At 39.5% G+C, this 24,591-nt stretch overlaps 1 protein-coding gene and 1 pseudogene across 2 annotated transcripts in view; one reads left to right on the top strand and one right to left on the bottom strand.

Annotated features, from left to right (window-relative positions):
• Nucleotides 1-24,591, top strand: part of tmem184a (transmembrane protein 184a) — a 37,050-nt gene that overhangs the window by 910 nt on the left and 11,549 nt on the right. For both annotated transcript variants that reach the window (XM_080206457.1, XM_080206456.1), the window contains exons 2-4: nucleotides 9,212-9,445; nucleotides 13,954-14,119; nucleotides 24,474-24,564. In XM_080206457.1, coding sequence (XP_080062583.1) covers nucleotides 9,212-9,445; nucleotides 13,954-14,119; nucleotides 24,474-24,564 — 491 coding nt within the window. The remainder of the gene's footprint in view (nucleotides 1-9,211; nucleotides 9,446-13,953; nucleotides 14,120-24,473; nucleotides 24,565-24,591) is intronic.
• On the bottom strand, nucleotides 18,958-19,159 carry LOC145355203 (U2 spliceosomal RNA; annotated as a pseudogene).

The following is a 24,591-nucleotide window of genomic DNA, read 5'->3' as shown; positions in this document are numbered from 1 at the left end:
ATTTCCTCCTAACCCCCACATCTTGGGACAATTTGGCAAGGCCAATCCACCTAATCTGTGCATCTTTGGAGTGTGGGAGGAAACTGGAGCACCCGGAGGAAACTCACACCGACAGGAAGATTGTGCAAGCTCCACACAGACAGTCGCTCAGTGCTAGCCACTGTGCCACCCATTTCACCTTTCTACCTCTGTATTAAAGCTATTTGGGAAGTACCAAAACAGACAGCTGTCTAACATAGGCTAAAATCTTCGTTCATCTTTACATTTTTTGATCTTGCTATATGTTGTTACAATCGTGACAGCACTTCAAAAAAGTACTTAATTGGCACTAAAGAGCTTGTGATGTCCCGAGGTTGTGAAAAATAATATATAGTCAGTCTGTAGTTAATTTACTTTAGTAACTATCATTGATTAGGGAAAGTAATTCTTTGAGAAGACTGTGTAATTGACCAGTAAGAAATTTGATTGTGTTACCAACTAGCATATCCTTGCTTATGCATTGACTCAAAAATAATCTAATTGTATTTGGTTGAATACTCTGTTGCCATGGTTGCATTTGTAGCTTTCCTTCTGAGGACTGATTAGGTGCACATAAACTGGTTAAAATAATTGGTTTGAGAGGACAGAAGAAAGAACTGAAGTTATACTTAACAAATTACATTGTTATTCATGAGTCATTAATTGCTTCTATATAGTTTTCTAAGTGGGAATAATAATAATGAGCTTATTACATTTTCTTTTCTTACTTTCAGTAATAATATTCTTGCCTGAGTCAAAAAGTTGTGGTTTCAGAGCCCAAGCTAAAGCATGTAATGGAGGCTGACGCTTTAGTGCTGTGCTGGACGACTGTTCCACTATTGGAACTAACATATTTTGAATGAGATTTTAAACCAATGCTTCATCTACCCTCCCAGGTGGATGTTGAATATCTCACAGTGCAATTTTGCTGAAGAATAAGGTGATGACCATTATTTATCTCAACACCAATGTTATTAAAATAGCTTAGTTGGTCATTGATTGCAATGCTGTTTGGGAGATCCTGTGACTGTTGTGTTACGTTGCAGCAATGACTATACTTCAAAAATACTTAATTGGCTGTAAGATGCTTTGACATCCTGGACATTTTTCTTAATCCTTTTTGATCAAGCCCAGATGAATGGGAAGCTCATTCTTTCCTGCTGCAAGATATTTACATGGCAGCATCAAAGCCCAAAAAGTTGTTGTTTGTCAGTCCAACTCTCAACAACGATCGGAGTAGTTTAGATGGGAGAGTAAGATATGAAATGTATGCATGAGTTTTCTTCTGAAGTGGATTTTTAGGGTAATGAAAGAAACATCAACACCCAGCCATGCTGCCTTAGTCCGTGGAGTGCATCAAGAACCACAAAGTGTTGAATTGTTTTATTCTCTAGCACTGAGTTTCTTTCACAAAACTATTGTTGTGGAAGATGACACTTCACCATCAATATTAAACACACAAAGCAATTCATTGGCTCTGTCTTATAGAACCTGTCCTAACGTCTCCGCTTTTGGTCACTTGTCCTAATGTCTCCTTTTTGTGGTACAGTGCCAATTTTATTTGATTGCTCCTGTGAAAATCATGGGATGTATTACTCTGTTAAAAACATTATATAAACCAAAGTCAGCATTGTTTAAGATATTTTTTTTTACCTGAACAGTTCCAGAATATCCCAAGTCTGTAAATCTTTCCATTGGAGAGAAATGACAGCAAATTATTTGTTTCAGCTCTGCAATTTTCAGTGGAAAATGAATTGTCTTTGAGAAGTAGTCCACTGGCTTAAAAGTAAAATGCTGCAGAAAGATAGTTTCAGCTCAATAGCTAGTGCTGGAAGATATTAGAAAAGAACAGTGATTGGGAAAATGGGAATAGACAATTTGCAACTTAAGCCTATTCTGCTATTTAATATAGTTCATGGCTCATTTGCAACCTATCTCCATATATCTACCTTTGTTCAATATCCTTTCATTTCTTTGAACAAAAATTTATCAATCTGTTTTTAAAATTAACAACTGGTTTAGCATCAATTATTCTTTGCGGTAGAGTGTTCCAAGCTTCTATCATACTTTGTGAAGAAATGTTTCCTAAACTCACCCTGAAAGATTTGTTTCTAATCGTTTGACTGTGCCCCTTAGCCTATAATCCCCAACTAGTGAAACTAGTTCTCCCAATCTACTCTATTGTTTTTAAAAGTTGAAAACCTCAACCACTTTAACCTTCTGGATTCCAGGGAATACAACTTGGTTTGTTTAATCTCCCTTCGTAGCTTAACTTTTAGTAGTGCAAGTGTTTTTTTTTGCGGGTCTGTGCCACTGTGCCTTCAAAGCCAATTTCTCCTCCCAAAGTTACTGTGCTCTGCACTGCTCACAGTACTCCAGGTGTGGTCCAACTGGGGCCTTATATAGCTGGAGCGTGACTTTTTGATTATTTTCTGTTCCTGTTTTTAACGTTTTAATGGTCCACATGCCTAGGCCCCAAATCTTTTTGGATTTTCACTTTCTAACTTTTCGTCATTTAAAAAATACTCTGTCTACATTTTTAGGTCTGAAATGGATGACTTCACACTTGTCTACATTGAAATTAATTTGCCACAGTTTTGCCCATTCACATACTCAATTGATATCTCTTTGTAATGTTCTGCGTCTGTCTATGCTTATTATAACACTGCCTATTGTTGTGTCGTTGACAAATTTGAATTTGCATCTTTCTAATCCACCATATAAGCCTCTATAAATGTATTGAATACTTTAGACTCCAACATGGGTCCCAGTGGATGCTACTGATCACACCTCGTCAATTATAGTCCTTGTCCATTATCCATACTCTGACTCCTTCCACTCAGCCACATTCCTAACCAGATCAATAACTTGCCCTCAGTTCCATAAGTTTCAATGTTATCTACAGTGCCTTATGAGGAACTTTATTAAATGCCTTCTGGAAGTCCATAAAAGTAACATCTAATGACACTCTGCCCATTACTTTAATAATTTCTTCAATCAGATTTGTCAGGTATAATCTACCCTTTCTAAAAAGCATGTAAACAATCCAATCTTCTAACCTAAAGGAACAGGTTCTGAATTGAAAAAACCTTTGGAAGATTGTAGTTTGGACATCTAAGTTTAGTTTAAGTTTATTTATTAGGTCACAAATAGGCTTACATTAGCAATGAAGTTACTAAAATGTTCTAAACTACTTCTTTTAAAACTGTGGGATGGAAGCCCTGGCAACTTTGTTTTTCACTCCTTAGTGCCATTGAGTTCTCCGTTACTTTACCTTGTTAATAATTTTAGACCCCTGTACCTGACTTAATAATGGTATCCGTGGGATGTCTGGCATTCTTGTACTGTAAGTACTGATGCAAAGTAATAATTCATCAGTATTCATACAGACAGAGGCTCATTCAGCCCATTGTGCCTGTGCCAGTTCTCTGAATAAGCTACCATCTTGCCCCCTCCTCTGCTCTCCCCAAGCCTGACTCTTTTTTCTGTTTTAAGTAGAAATTCTCTTTTGAAAGTTACTACTGAGTCTGCTCTCATCACTGTCTTGGTTAGTGCATTCCAGATAATCACATTTTTCCTAATTCCTTGCCTTCATTGATTTTTGTCAATTACTTTAAATCTATATCGTCATGCCACTGAAAATATTTTTGTCCTGTCTATTTTATTAACAACTCATAATTTTGCATGCTTCTTGTGACAATTGTTGACATGGTAGTATTGCAGTAAGGAAAATTTATAACTTATTTTAAATGTTTGTGTAATTTTGTAATTTTTTTTATGTGAAAAGGACTCCAGACTTTGCATCAATTGTAAAAAAAAAACCACACTCCTGATGGTGCAGACCTGAACCACTTGTTGTGTGAAAGTTTTTTTTCTCAATTTTTCTTGTATAATTAATACTGGTCCATATGGCCCAGCAAATCATGACATGGAAGCAGTGCCAAGAGGATCAATTGTAATTTGCTTGGGTAATAAATATTGGTTCATATAACCTGGTGCCTGTGACCTGGAAGCAGTATCAAGAGGCAGAAAGTTGAGAAAGAAGCAGGGTGACTGCAGACTGCAAAACAACAACAAACAGAGAAACTGGAAAGTGAAGGTGATCGATGCACAGAGGAATACAGAATTTTTGAGAGAAAAAACAAATCACATTCTGGAAAGTTCATTTTTTTTTCTGTATGGCAGAAAAGGAGACAAGTTCCTGGAGATTCTGTGTTAGTTGGCTAAGAAGGTCTAACACCTGAGAAGCTGCGAGACTAGCTCAGATGCTAAAGAGCTGGGTATTTTCCCAGGAATGGCCAAACAATGAATCAAGGTGTTTTTAGCTGATTAGTTGAAAAGGAACTCTGGAAAGCTACACCATCAGGACAGTTGTGATCCAAATGAAAGGGTGTTCTCAGAAGTGTTCCTTGTTGATGATAATCATACCCATGAAACTTAAAAGTGAAAGCTGTTGTCGGATAGGACTCCTGACTTACCCTGTATGAATAAAGAATGATGTAGAGATGCTGGCGTTGGACTGGGGTAAACACAGTAAGAAGTCTCACAACACCAGGTTAAAGTCCAACCAGTTTATTTGATAGTAATCCCACAAGCTTTCGGAAACGGTGTTCCTTCGAAAGGTGTGTGGAACGTTCCACACACCTGACAAAGGAACACCGTTTCTGAAAACTTGTGGGATTACTATCAAATAAACTGGTTGGACTTTAACCTGGTGTTGTGAGACTTCTTACTGTAAATAAAGAAGAGCGTGTTATGGAACTGTGAAAGCAAAGTTAAACTGGCATATTACCCTGATCGGTATCCAAAACCCCTCATGGAAGGAACACATAACTGGACAGCAGAAGTGCTACAGGATATTTTATATTCACCATTGAAGGCAATCAGGGCCCTGGTTTAACATCTTGCCTAAATGACAGCAGTTATGAAAATATAGCATTGAAATCACAGCCTTGATTCTGCGCTTGCATCTCGAGTAGAACTCAAACCCACAATCTTCTGACTCCTGGATGAATGCTGCCCTCTACGCCATGGCTGATGCAATATTTCCATATCAATTGACTTCATTTCCTGCTAAATAATGATGGGCTTATTGCTCAATAAATTTGTCATGACTGCATCAAATACTAGTCTTGCAACATGATCGCCTTCACTTATTATGAACTGAACTAAGCCTGGTTTATGGTCAAGCCTGAGAAAATACTTAATCAATTTAAATGTTGCAAGATCATTTGTGTTTAATGAAATAGTTTTTAATTACTTGCATGTTTTGAGTTCTTGTGTGTGTGTTTTGAAGTAGGAAGAAATGAATATATGTAGTGTATGGTTTGAACTGAATATTTGGCTTCAGTTTAAGTCACTGGAATGATAGGAAGTATGTTACACCCATTGCCTTGCCCATACATATCCCAATTAATAATGGATTAAATCTGCCGATATATATTCCCCTGTACATAATACAGAGTAAATATCTGGAGCATGCTTTAAAGGTAAATTTAATCTGGGGTTTACATAAGAACATAAGAAATAGGAGCAGGAGTAGGCCATCTAGCCCTTCGAGCCTGCCCCGCCATTCAATAAGATCATGGCTGATCTGTCGTGGCTCAGTTCCACTTTCCCGCCCTCTCCCCATAACCCTTAATCCCCTCTCTTATCAAAAACCCATCAACCCGCGTCTTAAAAATATTTAGCGAGGCAGCCTCCACCACTTCAACGGGCAGAGAATTCCAGAGATTCACCACCCTTTGAGTGAAGAAGTTCCTCCTCAACTCCGTTCTAAACCGCCTCCCCTTTATCTTGAGGCTGTGCCCCCTCGTCCTGCTGTCTTTTTTGAGCGGGAAGAGTCTCTCCACCTCTATCCTATCCATCCCATTCATCATCTTATACGTCTCAATGAGATCTCCCCTCATTCTTCTAAACTCTAACGAGTACAAGCCTAGTTTATTCAGCCTCTCCTCATAGCTCAACCCCCTCAACTCCGGTATCAGCCTAGTAAACCTCCTCTGCACTCCCTCCAAGGCCAAAATATTTTTGCGCAGGTGCGGCGCCCAAAACTGCACACAGTACTCCAGCTGCGGCCTCACCAATGCCCTATACAGCTGCAGCAAGACCTCCCTACTTTTATATTCAATCCCCCTCGCTATGAAGGCCAGCATCCCATTCGCCTTCCTGACCACATGCTGCACCTGCAAGCTGGGTTTTTGCGACTCATGCACAAGGACCCCGAGGTCCCTCTGCACCGTCGCCTGCTGCAGTTATTCACCACGTAAGTAATGGTCCTTCCTACCATTATTCCTACCAAAGTGGACCACCTCACACTTGCCAACATTAAATTCCATTTGCCATTTCCTGGCCCATTCACCCAGCCTATCTAGATCCTTCTGCAGACTCTCCACACCCTCCGCACAATTTGCCCTTCCCCCAATCTTGGTGTCATCAGCAAATTTCGACACCCTACACTCGGTTCCCTCCTCCAGATCATCTATATAAATGGTAAAAAGCTGAGGCCCCAGCACCGACCCCTGGGGCACTCCACTAGTCACCATCCGCCAATCCGAATAGCACCCGTTGACCCCCACTCTCTGGCTCCTATTTGACAACCAATCCTCTATCCACGCTAACACCCTACCCCCAACTCCATGTCCCTCGACCTTCTGCAATAACCTCTTGTGAGGTACTTTGTCAAACGCCTTCTGAAAATCCAGAAAGACCACATCCACCAGCTCTCCTCTATCCACCGCCCTAGACACATCCTCATAGAACTCCAGTAAAACTTTCAATGATTTGGGATATAATGTGAATCACTGATCAGTGTTATAATGCCTGCTTAACACAAGTGATGGGATTATCTCATTACTGACATTTAAAACCCTCAAATGTGGTATTCTTGATGTGTGAACTCTTCCCTATCTCTGTACCCTGCAATTCAAGCCTCCTGCCTATTCCTAGATTTTCATTGCTCTGCCTGAGTTGCTTGATCATAAATTCTTGAACTGCATCCCTAAACCTCTCCACATCTTTATCTCTCATTCATACTTTTAACACAATACTTAAGTTTGGTCAAAACAGTAGGCTTTTGGTGGCCTGTTCTGAACCATAGCACCATAGAAAATTACAGCACAGAATCTCATGTGACTTGGTATAAATTCAAATCAGTGGGATTTTGTGTAAAAGAACTTACTGATTTTCTTCAACAATGGGAAGCATCACAGAATTGTTCAATTCTGTTCTCTCCATATCCACACATACACCTTTTCTAAAGATGATTGAAGCATTAAAGATATTGATTAAGTTCAATAAAAGCCAAATTATACTTTTTACTTTTCTGATCTGTATGACTCTCTGCCACATGAAGTTGTTGGGATGCTGCAAGGCCTTGTGTCTTTTACAAGCAGAAAATACAGATTATGCAGTTGTTTGTGTGTTTTTGAAGTAAGTTCCAAAAATAAACTTGTAGTACCTAGCAAAATTCTCTATTTAATGCCAGTTGCCTGAATTTAATCTTCACCTCCTTCCTCATTGAGAGCGCTGATTCCCATAAACTAATTCATATTAAACGCTGTTTATCCATCACCCCTGTGATCACTGACCTACACTGATCCAATCCAATAATGCCTCAACTTTTACAATTCCAGATCTTGGTGTGCAGGGTACAATTTCAAAGTTTGCAGATGATTCAGATCTTGGAAGCATTGTAAACCAAGGAGGAGAGTGTAGAACTTCAAAAGGACATAGTCAAGTTGATGGAGTGAGCAGATGACTGGCACATGAATTTCAATGCAGGGAAGTGAGGTAATTAATTTCAGTAGGAAGAACAATATAAGATAAGAGGTACAGCTCTAAAGGGTGAACAGAAGCAGATGGATTTGGATGTATATCCACACAAGTCATTAAAGATGGCAGCCAAGGTGGAGGGAACAGTTAATAAAGCATTCAATATCCCAAATTTTATTAATAGTGGCATAGAGCACAAGAGCAAGGAGGTTATGCTGAACTAGTATAGGGCAGTAGTTGGACTCAGATGGAGTACACTTTTGGGTGTAACACTTTAAGAAGGATGTAAATGTGTTCAACAGAATGCCAGAGGGCGGGTTACAAAAATGTTTCCAGAGATAAGAAACTTCAGTTATGAAGATAGATTGGAAAAGTTGGGACTCTTCTTGGACAGGAAAAGACTAAGAGGATATTTTATAGAGTTGTTCAAAACCATTAGGGGGTTGGACAGAGGGGAAGCAGTGGCATAGTGGTATTGTCACTGTAATTAGAAGTAATCCAGAGACCCAGGGTAATGCCCTGGAGGCCTGGGTTTGAATGTCCGATGGTGAAAAATGAATTAAAAGTCTAATGAAGACCATGAAAGCTTTAATTGTTGTAAAAGCCCATCTGATTCACTAATGTTCTTTAAGGAATCACAATAGTGCCACCATAACCTGGTCTGGTTCACACCAGAATAAATGCTGGCCCAGCCAGTGACACCCACGTCCCATGAACAAATAATTAAAAAAAGGGTAAAAACTGTTCCCACTTGTAAAAGGATCAAGAACAAGAAGCAAATGTGATGTGAGAAAAAACTTGCACACAATGAGTGGTTCAGGTCTGGAATGCACTGCCTGGAAGTGTGCTGGGAGCAGGTTCAATTGAGGCATTCAAGAGAGTATTAGATTGTAATCCTGCACAAAAATAAGGAAAAGGCGGGAGACTGATACTAAGTCATAATTTGGAGAGCCAGTGCAGACACGATGGGCAGAGTGGCCTCCCTCTGTGCTGTAAGAATTCAATGAGTTCCTTGTTTTCAAATTTCTGCATGACCCCTCCCTAACTCTAACTTGCTACAAACTTCAGAGATCTCTTTCCGCTCCAGTTATGATCTCTTGCACTTCCCTGAATCACCCAACCAATGGTGGCCACACCATTATATACCCAAGTCCTAAGCACTGTTGTTTCCTCCCTAGATTACTCAGCCTTTCTATCTCTTTCTCTCCTTTTTAGACATTCCTTTAAACTTAAATCTTTGGCCAATCTTTTTGGTCATTTATCCTGATATTCCCTTATGTGGTTCAGTGTCAAGTTTTGCCTGAGTTGCTCACTGTGGGGGACATTTTGCTACATTACAACAACGAGCATTAATGTACCTGGTTGAAAGAGGCTTTTGGGTGTTTGATGAAGGACCAATCTGTTTCTCTTTCATACACAGATGAATAACAGTGAAAGCACGATATCTGCAGGGGTGACACCAGACAATTTACTCACAACACTTGTTGTTTTGGCTGTGGCAAATACAAGCAAATCCAGAAATGTGAGCATTGCCCTGGAGCTGTCTGTCAAAAACTCAAGCACAGAAGAGCAGAGGATTTTCTTGGAGACTCCAGCGGCACAGGCGATCTCTGGAATATTTGTTTGGGCAGCACTGATTGTGACATTTCATCAGGTGACGTAGCTTTTACATAAAATGATTTTGAAATTGCAGCACGGAAACAGGCTATTCAACTAATTGATCCATGTTGGTGTTTTTACTCCTCACGAGCCACCTTAATCTAACCTGGTCAGTTTATATCTAACTTCCCCTTTAAATGTATCAGTGCTGTTCACCTCAATTACTCCATGTGCAAGTTCCACACTCAAACCACTCTCTGAGTACAAGTTTCTCCCTAATTTCCTATTGGATTTATAAGTGACTATATTACACTTATGGCCCCTAATTTTGGATTTCCCACAAGTGGAAGCATATTCGCTACATCTACCTTATCAATCCCTGTCAGATGCAAGAGTGTAACCATTGTGCCATGGTTGACACAATAAAGCATTTGTAAGTGATTAAATAGTTTATAAGTATGTGAACACATAGGCAACCACTAAGTAGGGGTGCTTTAAAAGCTTATGTTCTGTAAATAACTCTGCTGGAGTGTATAAACTCTGGATAGAGTCTCAAACATTTTTATTGCATTCATTGGTTCAGCTGAAGTAAACATCTTGGGTCACAAAGGAAGTGTTCAATAATCTGTTGCCTAGATTACGTGGCCATTTTAATGGTTGCATTTTGGTATTTTAAAAAGAAGTTAACTCTATAAATTAAATCATTCTCTCGTAATTATAGGACGGTACAAAACATGTCATTAAATGAAAGTGTGGTTTGTACTATGAATTTTACTGGAAAATGTTGACATGGGCCATGCAATGATTATACTTTGATCTTCTGGGCTTGTTGTTTATTGGAACCAATCGACACGATGTATACAGAAGCATCATGGATTCTTAGATCTTCTGGTTCCTGTCCTCTTGGGAGGGATCTGTTGAGTCCAATTGGCATCTTCTCTGCCCAGACCAAGTCCAAAAACTAATATTTAAAGGGAACAATGGACCTTGAGATTAATCCTGTTGCTGTCTTATTGCAGTTGATCTGGATGCCAACACATTGAAATCAATGAGCTATGTATTGCAGTTCCCTCTCCATGGGTCGTGGATAAATGAATCGCCTGATGTAGCCCAGTGCCCCACAGACCTTTGAAGGCCTCTAATTTAATCCATGGTGTGCATTCATTGAATATAACATGGGACTTGCATTGTTGAAGCAGGCCATTCTGTCCACCTTGTCCATAATGGTGTTTATGCCTCCACACAAGGCAAGTCTGAAAGGCATGCTGATGAGGTGCATTGACCATGCTAAATAGTCCCTCAATGTACCTGAACAGGCACCGGAGTGTGGCGACTAGGGGATTTTCACAGTAACATCAGTGTTAATGTAAACCTACTTTTGACACTAATAAATAAATTTTAAACTTCAGCCAACCCTATATGTTAAAAACCTCCATTCTGTCTCATGTTTATCTAGCTCCTTCTCTATTGCATCGATGCTATGTATTTCAACCACCCTATGGTATTTAGTACCACATGCTCATCATGCTCGGAATAAAGAAGCTTTTTCTGAGTTCTTTATTGAATTAATTAATTGAATTAAGGAGTCCTCTTTAAAGTTATGATCTCTAGTTTTGGTCTCCCCACACTAGATGGTGTTGCTGTGAAGTGAAGATGGTCTGCATTTCTGTTGCAAACCACAGTTATTAACTCCTGCTGGGAAGTGAGAGACTGAGGAGCACAAGACTGTTCTCCCAAGTGTTGAATTGACTAGCAACCTCTACTATTTGAACTGAGAGCAGAAAAATGGGCCACTTGACAAAAGTGGCAGGTGATGCTGCTGGAACTGTGTGCCCTGCCACAGTTGCCATCTTCAGGAAGAAGGACGTTAGGGGAAAAGACTGGGCTATTTTAAAAAACATCTTTACTTAAAGTTTAAACATTAATAGTGAGCAATTGCATTATTGCATTGATTAGTCATAGTGGATCCAAAGTGGCTATGTTTTTTTATTTGTCTGCAGCTGCCTGGTTAATCATTCACAGGGCTCCAATGTGCAGTTACCACAAACTAGTTCTAAGCTGACAATCAAGTCAGGATCTGTATAATAAACTAGATAATAGTACCAGAACATTCGCTGTCACATCTTATCTTGGACCTATTTTACAAACTTTCGTTCCATACTTACAGCATGGTTTGAAAGGTGCATAATTGAGATGAAGGCTTAATGCCTGAGTGTTGGAAAGCAACAAAGCTTAGAATGAATTGGTGATTTAATGATACTGTTCTTGGGTTTTAGAGGCCTGAAGATTGTAAGAGGAGAAAAGTGGCAAGTCTTTACAACAATCTTTTATTGCTGTGCTATCTCCAAGAATGTTGGAACCTGGAACTTTGCTCTGGGGTTGTGAAGCAGCTCAGTGTCAGCACTGTTACCTCAAGATTGAAAGCCTGGTATTAAACCTGAGGTGGAGATGGTGGCATTGGACTGGGGTAAACACAGTGAGAAGTCTCACAACACTAGATTAAAGTCCAATAAGTTTATCTGACAGTAAACCCACAAGCTTTCGGAACGCTGTTCCTTTGTCAGGTGAGTGGAAAGTTCTGATCAGAAATGGGGCATATAAAAGCACACATAGTTTACAGAATACTGATTAGAATGTGAGTCTTTACAGCTAATCTGCTATTCAAGTCTTGTCTGCACCTTTTAGACTTGAATAGCAGATTAGCTGTAAAGACTCACATTTTAATCAGTATTCTGTAAACTGTGTGTGACTTTATATGCCCTGTTTCTCATCAGAACTTTCCACTCACCTGACGAAGGAACAGCATTCCGAAAGCTTGTGGGTTTACTGTCAAATAAGTTTGTTGGACTTTAACCTGGTGTTGTGAGACTTCTTACTGTATTAAACTTGAGACCACTGGTCTGAATTCCTCAACTCAACCAGTCTAACAAATGGCTATCAAGAACAGCACCTTGTATTTATATAACTCCTTTGAATGTCAAAAAATATCTCGATGTGTTATTAAATAAAACTTGGCACTGAGTTACATAGGAGATATTAGGCGAGGTGATTACTAACTTGGATTAAAGAAATATCTTAAAGCAGATGGGAAGGCCTAAGGAGAGCTTCCAGAGTTTTTGAGGCTTGGGCAACTGTAGGCATGGCTGCCAATGATGGCGCAATATTGGGGATCAGCAAGAAGGCAGAATGGGTGAAATGCGGAAATTTTGGGGAGAATATGGTTTGTGAGCAATTAGAGATATGAAGGGCAAAGATTTAGAGGGATTTGAAATTTAAAGCAAGCTGCTGAGCTCCTTTCTTAAAAAAAGTTTCCCTTCTACAGTTGCTTATTCTGCAATGGCTTGGAATTAATCAATGCTCTTTTTACAAGTTATTTTTATCGACCTTTTGCATCTGTACCATGATGATGATGACAGGATCTCCTAAAGCTTCAAGGTTCTGTGTGCTTTTCTGTCCATTAATCAGTGACTCGTGGGATTGTGCTTTCCAGGGATGTAACTGCTGCAAAGTTTGCTGTGTATTGATGAGGCTTGCAGTTCAGGTCAGGATGCATTATCTGTCATCTGCAGAGCCAGGTAATGTCTGATACAGGGAAGATGTGACTAATGTATGTCCTGGGGACCAAAGTTCCCTGAATCTGAATGTCACCAGGAATGTCAGCAGTGGTGCATTAAGCAACATTTTTTAAAAACCCTTTAGCTGCATGTAAATTTACAATGTTTTGCTTTTACATTTAAATATACAGGACAGGGCCTGGCTCCCTTTCATCAATTCTTTTACAGTAATTTACATGTTCAGTTACATATTTTTGCTTGAACAAAACGTATTGAAGATGTTGAGTCAATGGGACTGACACTTTACTTTCCTGTTTTCAATTTACTTAATTCCCTTTTGATAGGTACTATTGAATCTGCTTCCGTCATCCTTTCAGGCAATGCATTCCAAATCATTGCTGCAGTCTAAAAAAGAACCTGCTTTCCCCACCCTATTATTTTATCTGAAATTCTATGGTCCAATTTTGGAGGGAGAGAGAGCAAATTCTTCTGATGCCCTAATGTTCTTCCTTGAGCCAACATCAAAATAAAAAAATCCAGAGATAATGCCATGAGAAAACAAATTGTTTAATTTGTTTGAATAATAACTATGTCTATATTCAAAAGCAATTCTTTGTCTATGGGATGTTTATCCACATTAAAGTTTTATGTAAATACAAGTTGTTGGTGGGTGTTTGGATGAATGCAGCATCTGACCTGATTGCCACACCCCTCTGCTAGTTAGATTGCTCTGTTTAAACTGGCACAAAAGGCCATTTTGTAAAGGAGCTGTCAGGTGGTCTTCAGAAAGGAGAAATTAACACAAATTTTGCCTGCTGATGATTGAAAAACACTTTTTCTCTGCTGTGTCAAAAGTAACTATCTGCTTTCGTGAACAGCTAAAAGGTTTGTTGAGTGCTGAGTTGGGAGTTGTATGCTATTGCTCAGGTTAGAATCATTTAGATTTAAAATATGGAGTGTATAATGTTTCATTTCCATCATCCCTTTAATTTTTGCGTCTCCTCAACAGATTTACCAGCACCTCCGACACTACAGTTCACCCAATGAGCAGCGCTATATTCTCCGAATCCTTTTCATCGTCCCTATTTATGCCTTTGACTCCTGGCTGAGCCTGCTTTTGATCAGTAACGAACAGTACTATGTTTACTTTGACTCAGTGCGAGATTGTTATGAAGGTGAGCAAACATTTACTGGTGGAAATTTTGACGTATTAGACTTTAATATGGGGAGCATTGTAATAATACAATTAAAGCCTCTTCAATTGTAAACTTTGACCAAGTTATCAGAGCATTGCATCTCCCCTCTCCTGTTTCCTTCCTTGCAATTTAGTGACAAACAACCCCTTTGCTTTCCACTAAATGTGGAAAGGGGGTGGGCTATGAGGATGAACATATTGGTTGACCAATGGTCAGGGTGTTGGGTGGGGCTGTTAGAGACAGGAAGTCATGATGAGATCTCCAAAAATATGTCCAACCAGACTTGGAACCCCTAAATTACTGTTACAACTAAATGCCATTCTAATTCACTTCAGGGGGTGTGAAGAGTCAACCACATTATGAACTAGAATCAGCTGAAGGATATGGACAAATCTTTTGGATTTAAACAGAAACTTGATACCTTTCGTGGTCACTTCTTCTGCACTAGCCCTTAACTTATAAACTTTCTTCTGTTTCAAAACTTTGAGGTGTGATTTAGATTCATAGGCTCTTAGATTACAAGTCCTGCAAAATGCATAATAGTCTGCTGGATTCTCTTTTTAGTTTACCAAATGTTTTTGATATGTTCACTGTTGTAAATGTGCTGTATAAATTGTTATGCATGGAAAGACAGGTAAATATAGTCACTATTTATTTATATTGAAATCCCTTTGGAGAACAGTCATGATGGTCACCTTTATTTAAACGGTGGGGAATTCTCTTGTTCTTTTTTTCATTCCCCTCAGAAATTTATGAAAAACTCTTGATTCACAGGCTAACGGCTGAGAGAATCATATTCTCTATTAGTGGTTGATGGAGATTAGCAATCCTCTCAAGTGTTTGGAGCAAATATGCTATGTAATCAAAAGAAATAGATCTTTTCTTTGTCAGATCTACCAACAATTTTCAATGTCATATTTGAGGCTGGCTTTCTTTCAGGCTGCAAGCCGGTAGAGATAACAGAACTAAATAAATTTCCAATAGTGATGTTTTTCCATGAAAGAATTGAATAAGTTTGTTTTGGGATTGTTTGCTGAGAGTTAGTAGAGGAGAAATCTCCAATGTTGTTTTGACAAATTTGGAGAATAATAAATTGTATAATTACTATTTGTACTGGGTCTTCATTTAAAGGTTTGTTTCATTCATGGGACGTGTCCATTGCTGGCAAGGGCAGCATTTAATGCCCATCCTTAATTGCACTTGAGAAGCTAGTGGTGAGGTGTCTTCTTGAACTGTTGCAGCCTGTGTGCTACAAGTGCATCCACGTTGCTGTTATCATAGAATCCCTGCAGTGTAGAAAGACGCTATTTGGCCAACCGTGTCTGCACCAGCAACAATCCCACCCAGATCCTATCCCTGTAACTCCATATGTTTACCATGCTAGTTCCCCTGACAAGGGGCAACTTAACATGGTTAATCCATCTAACCCCACATCTTTGGATTGTGGGAGCACCTGGAGGAAATCCATGCAGACACAGAGAATGTGTAAAGTCCATATGAAGTGGCCTGAGGTCGGAATTAAATCTGGTTTGCTGGCACTGAGAGGTATCAGTGCTAACAGCTGTGTCACTGTGCTGCCCTGGATTCCTGGATTTTGGCATAGCAATAATAGTTATCGTCATATATTTACTATTTGGCTACTAGCTAAACTCTTTCCAAGCGTTCAGTTTAGTGTGACAAACCAAAAGACAGGATCAAATTCAGGTTCATTTAAATAAGTTTCTGCTTATTTAACACTTTTTAGATACCAAACTCAAAATTACAGCAGTTGCAACACTTTTTAACTCTCACTGAGCATTAACTCTTCACTGAACATTAGCCATTTAACTGAACATTAACTGTAACTCTAACTCTTTAACTGGAAACACATATCCAGTTTAGAACAAAATGGTCTGGTCCATTCCTGATGTAGATCCCATCCTCATGGTCCTTCTCCAAAGATGTTCTTCAGGGCACTCTTGTGATGGCTGATCTGAGTTATCACTGAAGACATAAGGCTGAAATATCTCTTTTATCCACAAACTGTTCCAACCTTCCAGAAGATTCTCTGGCACATAGCCAATGGTGTAATCAGAAACCAATCACATTGTCCAACCAGGCCAATGGGGTTATTCACAGAAAATGCCATGATGCTTAACTTAAATGGCCTGTAGGTCACGTTGCCTTAATCCATATATGGGTATGACTCCCCCATATCTATCTGAGTTCAAACAACTATCCATATTTGATCAGCACAGGAAGTGTCAGGTCACACAGCTTACAGGCCAAGTCACAGCTTGCATCTGTTTTTGATTAAAGTTTGACCACAAATCCCAGCATTCTTAACACTCAGTCACAATTGCCCTTTAAAGCCAATATTGTCATTATTGTTGCTGAAATTATTTTTGTAGTTGGCTCTCTGACCACCATCTGTAGATGGTGGAGGGGAACATGATGTTCCCACAATCCTGCTGTTTTTTTGGTCATTGAGGTTGCAAGTTTAGAAAATGCCAATGAAGGAGCGTTGCAAGTTTCTGCAGTTTCATGAATGACCTTGTAGATGGTCATTCATTATTATTTTCTTAGAATAGGCAGCCAGCTTGTAGGTGGTACACATTGTTGCAACTGTGTGCCGGTGGTGAAAGCAGTCAATGTTTAAGTCAGTGGATGTTGCACTGATACAAGTGAGTTGCTTTGTCCCGCATCATGTGGAGCTTCCTGAATATTTTTGGAGCTGCACACATTCAGAAAAGTGAGGAGTTTTCCATCATGCTCCCGATTTGTATCTTCTATGTGGTGGAACGGCTTTGGGGAATCAAAAGGGGGTTACTAGCTGCAAAAAAACTTTTTATCCTTCATCTGCTGACAGAGCAGTCTGAGAGATTTTGGCTATAGATCTTTTGATCTATACACATTGCTGAAATCATTACACTCTCAGCTGGCTGCCTATTCGAAGAAAATAATAATGTAGCCTTAATTAATTGCCTGACCTAAAAACTGATGAGACCCAAAATCTGGCGCAGACTCAGACTCGAGGCTGCCAGTTTTCAGACACTATAATGCCAGTGAAAGTCAAGGGAAATGGTTAGACATTTTTCTGTTGGAGATAATCATTGTCTGGCATTTGTGTAGCATGAGTGTTACTACCATTTATCAGTCCAAGGTTGTCTAGGTCTTGATAAATGTGGGCACAAGCTGCTTCATTATCAGAGGAGTTGCAAATGCAATATCAGCTATAATGCCCACTTCTTTCCTTTGTTGGAAGGAAGGTCATTCATGAAACTCTTGCATCTCTCTTCATCTCATCCTATCAATATAATCTTCTATTGTTTTCTCCATCATGTTTATCTAGCTTCCCCTCAAATGCAACTAATATAGATTGAATAAACTGCATCTTTTCAAATGAAACTAACTCAAAATATGAAATACAACAAGGAAAGTGAAGGACTGGGAAGTGCTATATAGCACAAGAAGTTCATCTGTCCGTATTCTAAATCACATCTTGACAACTTAAACCTCTGTTTTTGCTTCTATTGGCTTTCCTAAATCCAAGTAGTTATCACTCTTCCAAAAGAAGTTTTTCCTAATAATTTATTTTTCACCCAGTTTACATGATGTCTTTTGAAATTTTGTCTTGAATTTTAAAATTCAAATTGCTTCTTCATTCAAGCTGTTTTTGGTTATTTCTTTCTCGATCAATACTTGAAAACAAAGTTAATGCCTTAAGCAGATTATGCACATTCACGCTAAATCTGTTGCTGGTGCTTGCATCTTAGATAGCTGATTTGATTTGATTTATTATTGTCATATGTCTTAGTTTACAGTGAAAATTATTGTTTCTTGTGCACTCTACAAACAAAGCATGCCGTCCACAGAGGAGGAAAGGAGAATGTGGGGAATGTAGTGTTGTAGTCATCGCTAGGGTGTAGAGAAAGATCAACTTAATGCTTTCCTCCTTGCTGCCGCTATTTGCTTAATGGAAAACAAGAGAATGAACTTTGTGTGACACAGACCACAGGTTCAGATTCCACAATTCTTTTGATTCTGTCACAAGGTTGTTAACCTGGAAGAGCAGGTTTGTTTTGTGGGTGCGTCCAACATGAACATTGATGTATGTTCTCATCAGTGATCAAGCTTGTATTTATAAAGACTTGCAATTCTATAGTATCTTCCACATCGTCAATACAGCCAGATGTGGTCTACAGCCAAATAAAGTATTTTTGAAGTGAAGTCACTGCTGTAATATAGAAAATACAAAGCTCCCACAATCAGCAATGTAATGATCACCAGATAATCCATTCTTACGTGTTTGATAATGGTTGTGACAAGCTCTATTTATAAATACAATATAGAGTGTGCACAACAGTGACTACACTTGTACTTAATTGAAGTACTTAATTGGCTGTAAAGTGTTTGGAACATCCTGAGGTTGTGGAAGGCACTGTATAAATATAAGTTCTTCCCTTCTTTCAAAAAGCTTCACTGGTCTGGTGCTGTGCTAACTGATTTTACCAGGACAGTTGGAATGATGCCACAAATACAAATCATGTATACTGGAAAGCTGAAACAAAAAATCCTCTAAGTGACTGATCAACCATTTTCAGCAATCTATGACTTAATGTTTCAGGCATGACCCTTCAGTGTCCTAAGGGAAGGTCACAAACAAACCCATTTCTTTCGTAGCTGTTGATTGATCTACCATAGTTTCCAGTATGGATGCTATTAATTCGTTTCCAGGCAATAGAGGTACAGCTAAGGTGCTTTTTTTTGTTATTGGTAGTTGTCTTTCCTAATGTTCCTGTTATTCTTAATCCTGTCCTTAGTACTGTTTCTCTTTCTAAAGTTACAAAGCCAATGTGTGTGGAATGGACCCAGGCAAGCCCTTAACCCATCTCGTTGCTTGCTCCAAAAAACAATTCAAATTAAATCCAAATCATGGTGCCCACAAGAGACAAACAAGATCCAAGCTGACAAGAAAAGGCACTGGATCTGATGGGTATGATCTGACACTTGATCTTAGCCAAAAGGCCAAGAAGTGATAATGTTTCTATCCGATTTTGTGTGCAAGGTGAACGTGGTAACCACTACACTACAGAAACAGCTGATATTAATTGAATTTAAATTGCACCAGTTGTTGTGAGGGGATTTGAACTATGTCCCCAGACTACTGGTTCTCTCCACCTCTTAATCTAGGGTTATTGAAGCTAATTGTAGCATCCCAATTCCTCTTCCAGCTAAGATCAGGACAACCGAAAAACAAACTTGCAACTTCATAGCCTTTGCCTATTATTACAGTGGCCAATAATTTTATCCACTGCTATAACAGCAGCCTGCTTTTTATATAACACCATCAACATAATAAAATGACCCAAGGTATCGTCATGAGTGTGTGAGAAACACAGCTCACAGTTAAACAATTTAGTCAAGTCAAGTTCTGAAGGAGCAAGATTTTATTTGACGTTCTTGCAAGACCGGGTGTCTAGCGAAATAGGCACACCTCACATAGATTTACAGCACATTTTATACCTTTTTTACAAGCATTGTGATGGCTTTGCAATGTGATGTTCTCTCCTAATTGGTGGTCCCTGTCCCATCTATGTGTTGACATTCTCCTATTGGCTCGAGGTGCCCTAAGTTCCTATCCCATCTAACAATTTCTCCTGTTATCACAAGAGTGCATTAGCAAACTCATCCATCTTATCCAATACTGTTACATGTCCAGTTCAGATTGGCAGTAATCAATCCTTTGCCAACTTAATCACTGCTGTCCCGACTATCTCAGTGACCCCTTCCCCCTTTTATGCTTAGTTGTATAAACAACACATCTTGCAGACCATTTGCTTTTTATAACGTGGGCCTCTTACATTCCTGCAGGATGTGGTGTATGCTTCACTACACATCACATCTCTGATGTTATCTCTACATTACAGGCAGTCTTTTTATTATCCCTAATTATTGCTGTGTTAGCAGCATCGAACCCTATGTCCTATGTTTGTGACTAAACTCACAGTTGTTTCCATAAAGTGGGTTATCAATATGCCTAACTATATCCAATCTATTTAACTTTAAGCTATTTCTCCATGCTCTACAAATATATGTGTTAACAACATCTTTACCTATTGCTCACAAGTGTTATCAAATGTAATTTATCACTGGGCCATGTAAAGAGATGTTAGAATGGGTAGCTTTTAAAGAGCACCTTAAAAGAGGAGAGAACAGTAAAGGGGTGGGGAGATTGGAGAGGGAATTCCAGTGTTTCAGTCTTTAGCAGTTGATGGCACAGCTGACAATGGTGGAGCAAAGCAAGTTTGGATTCTCATTTAAACTTATACCCATCAAGTGATTTAATTACTTATTTGATTGAAGTATAGCTATTTAGCTGAATAATGCAAGGTTAAGCAGCGAACTTGACATGTGCTTGCGACTCAAAGATTAAGGATGGAATCCTAAAGCAAGCTGGTCAATCTTTTGCTCCTTCAAAGTTGGTTGAGGAGTGCCATTAGCATGGAAAAATAGGGAGTCTGAGACTAGCTGCCAGTCCAAGTGCTGATTGCAGCAAGATTGAATGGCACTCTGGCCTAGAAAAGGCCTTGAATATGCCAAGAAGCACTATTTTTAATGAGACTCATCTGGGACCCATCCTTTCCTCCTGAGAAGTGTATGTCTACTCTCAATGTGTCAATTAACCATTCAAGATAATTGGGTGCATAAATGCTTTATAAATTTTAATTACCAAATCAATTGGAACCTGTGCAATCTGGGGTTTGCTTTCTGACACGCAAGATTGGATTTCTTCTGCTAGGTTTTCCTCTGAATTATGTATGAATATGCATCTGTTATGTTTCCCAATCTGTGAGCCAGCACACAGACTGGTGCAGTGTGTTGTCTATAGTGTTAGATTGAGGAGCTAAGATATGACTGAAATTTGCAAGATCAAAACTTGAATGTGTTACTTCAACCCAAACCTATTGCCTTTTAAAAGTGCTCCAGTGAGTGGGGCTCTCCATATGCACCCTTCCCCCTTAGGGATTTCATACCATTGGGATGAAAGTGACGAATGACAGGCTTCCAGAGTAAACAGTGATTTATCAAGCAACAATATTTTACCAATGACTTGGCAATCAATAGTTATCAGATTTATTCTATTGACTGACTCTGAGGAATGGAACAGCTTCTGCGTGATAAAGAAAACAAAATTATTCCACTGGGCAGTGCACTTCCTTCCTTCCTTCCCTCCCTCCCTCCTGAGAGCACAGGTGTTTTGCAAGATTCTATTTATAAACATTGTAATTGGGAACATGGATTCTTAAGCCAGTGTTTCTTCTGGCTGAAGAACTTTGTCGTATATTTGAACAACTCGGCACTCTTGTCCTCACACCACCCATCAAAGGCCGTTGAGACTGAACGACAATTGAGACAAACATTCTCTTGGTTTGATAAATTAATCCAAAAGCAGCCACATAATGTGTTCCATGCAGCCAGATGCTAGAATCTAGGACAGATGCTGCTCGTTATTCCCATGGCAGTCACGCTCTATTTTGCTGTTTACTGCAGCCGTGTTCTCTTTATAAGGTCACTTTAGCAGGGGCTTAGTTGTCTGGATGCTTATCAGCAGTGGAGATTAAAACACAATGACTCTAAATGACAGTTGGAGCAGATTATATGTAGATTACTGAGGCAGCGATTTGTTTGTTTGCTGAGGTGGCAACAAGGGGAGAAACAGAGGAAAGGAAAAGAGCTGAAACACCTATTAAATTGTGCAGTGAAATATTAGCATTCTTCCGAGACGGATGGTCCATTTACCCTCGCATCAAATCTGGGGTCTCTGTTTATCAATCATCATATGATATGAGATCAATTGAGAATTTTCATGGGGAATGAAATGTGGAGAATAACTTTACATATCTGTCCCCACACCTCACCTTCCCCAAGCTGAGTTGGGATTAATGTATGCATAGTAACAACCGTTAGATTTATAAACATTTCTAGCATTTTTTTTTACTGTAGCAAGTTATCCCAAGGTGCTTAACAGGAGTGTTGCTGGATAAAAAATTACCTCAAACCTGTAAAGAGCAAATAGAAGCTTGGTCAAAGATGTAGGTTTTATGCGATGTAGGGTTTCTAATGCTTGGTTTATGTTTACATTATGCATGGATGTGTACTTGTTATGCTTTTTCTTGGTCTGTCGCACAACAAATATTCTGCAACATATAGTTGGATAGTTATGTATTGGGAGATGAAGGTAAAACTAAAGCAAAAGAGCAACTGCCTAGGTTTATTATATCTAGCCTGAAATATGTTACTCCTTCATAAAATCCTTGAAAGAGGATGGGGAGAGAGAAAGAGAGAGGGGTGGGGAGCTTTGGTGGATAGAATTTTGGAGCTTGGAACCCAAGCAGCTGAAGAGATAGCTACCAATGGTGGAGTGATGGAAATTGTGGTTGTGCGAGCGACCAACATTGGAGAAGCTGAGAAATTCCAGAGGGTTGTAGTGCTGGAGGAGTGAGGCTGTGGAGAGATTTTAAACACAAGGATGAGAATTATTAATTGGTGGAATGGCCAGAGTGGATGCAAATATATGTTAGCAGAGTTAGTGGATGAATGGGACTGGAGTTACAATATATAGCCAGTAGAATTTTGAGTGAGTTCAAGTTTACCGTTATATCTCTCAAATTCTCTTGCACCTCATTTGGGGCTCATATTATTTGGTGCTAACATTTGGGGCTCTCTGAGAAACCTTCACAAATCATTGAAAGAGTAAAGTGATGTCCAGTGCCTTCAGTTACTAGTTGTTTTGCATGAGCCATCAAAAATGATTGGAAACTTAACAAGCTGGAGCTTGCTTTCACACACCAGTCAGATTGGGTTTCTAATGCTTGGTTTATGTTTACATTATGCATGGATGTGTACTTGTTATGCTTTTTCTTGGTCTGTCGCACAACAAATATTCTGCAACATATAGTTGGATAGTTACGTATTGGGAGATGAAGGTAAAACTAAAGCAAAAGAGCAACTGCCTAGGTTTATTGTATCTAGCCTGAAATATGTTACTCCTTCATAATATCCTTAGCTCATTAAATTGAATGCAAATATATTGATTTTGTTTCTTTGTGGGACCAGTGATCAATTGCTTGTTGCGAAGGCACATGAACTGATTGGGTGATTGCAAAAAGCTATGACAGCTTCTGCACAAAAAATCCACTGCCTTGCTTCTCTTCTTCAGAAACAGCTGGCCTCCCTTTTCTTCAGTACTCTCTTCTCATCACCACCCCCCCCCCTTCGCTCCCACACTGCTGCCTCCCTTCCTTCTTCCAGCATTCCTCCCTCTCCCTGCCATGACCCCACCCCCAACATGTACGCACACAATCATACGCCTCTCTTCCCTCCTATAGCTGTCTCACCTCCCTAGAGAAAACACTCTAATTCTATTGGAAATTTCTCAAAAGGTGCATTGAACAGAGAATGATTGCAGTCCCCGGTTGCGTACAGCAGCGTGGCCTCCAGACAAAGCTGACGGAGAATTATTCAATCATCTCCACTCTGACCAGAAATAGTTGTGTTACTATATACAGCCATAAAGCTTTTGCACCAAATGAACCTGTGATGTTTCCAACCTAGTTCCTTATGGGCATGGATCAGAGTGCACAGTTACCTATAATTTGTCATGACCTGTACTAAATTGTGAATCTAACCAGGACACTGCTGGTACCTGAAGTGCAGCAACACCATGGCTACGAGCAGGGCTGAACTTGATGTTGGGACCAAGCCTTGAGAGCAGCAGCAACATGCATTTATATAGCTCCTTTACCATAGCCTCCAGGCACATCAAAGGAATGTTATCAGACAAAATTTGACACTAAACTCTACAAAGTGATATTGGGACAGGTGATCAAAAAACTTGGTCAAAGAGGCACGTTTTAAGGAGTGCATTGGAGAGATGCAAAATGCTCTGGGGAAGAAATTCAACAGCTTAATGCCTAGTTAGTTGAAAACAGCACTGCCAATGTTGAAGGGAAAATCATTGGGGACGTGCAAGAACATTACATATTTGACAGTTATGCTTAATGCTGACATAGGAACTTGAACTTTTTTCAAATATTGCATTCACTTGTGTTGACGTGTGATAGGGACATGTTAAATGGAGATAAAGTTCCTGCCTTTTTATAGGGAAATAATTTGGTAGTACATAAACCTATTACACATTCGTACACCTACAGACCTGGGGTCCTTTCTATGAGGATTGGCCATGGTTCATGTCAGATGCTTGACCTAGGTGGAACAACAAATAAAAGTAGAATGAAAGGATAATTGTCACCTAAAAATACAATGGATCTTTATGTTGTCTTCCTTGCAGCCTTTGTGATCTACAACTTCCTCAGCCTCTGCTACGAGTACCTGGGTGGAGAAAGTGCAATAATGTCGGAAATCAGAGGGAAACCAATTAAGTGAGTTGTTTCAATCTTTTGTGCATC

Source organism: Carcharhinus amblyrhynchos, chromosome 18, assembly GCF_965287045.1.
Source record: "Carcharhinus amblyrhynchos chromosome 18, sCarAmb.v2.hapA, whole genome shotgun sequence".
Taxonomy (NCBI): Eukaryota; Metazoa; Chordata; class Chondrichthyes; order Carcharhiniformes; family Carcharhinidae; genus Carcharhinus; species Carcharhinus amblyrhynchos.
This window is presented reverse-complemented; position numbering and strand designations above follow the sequence as displayed.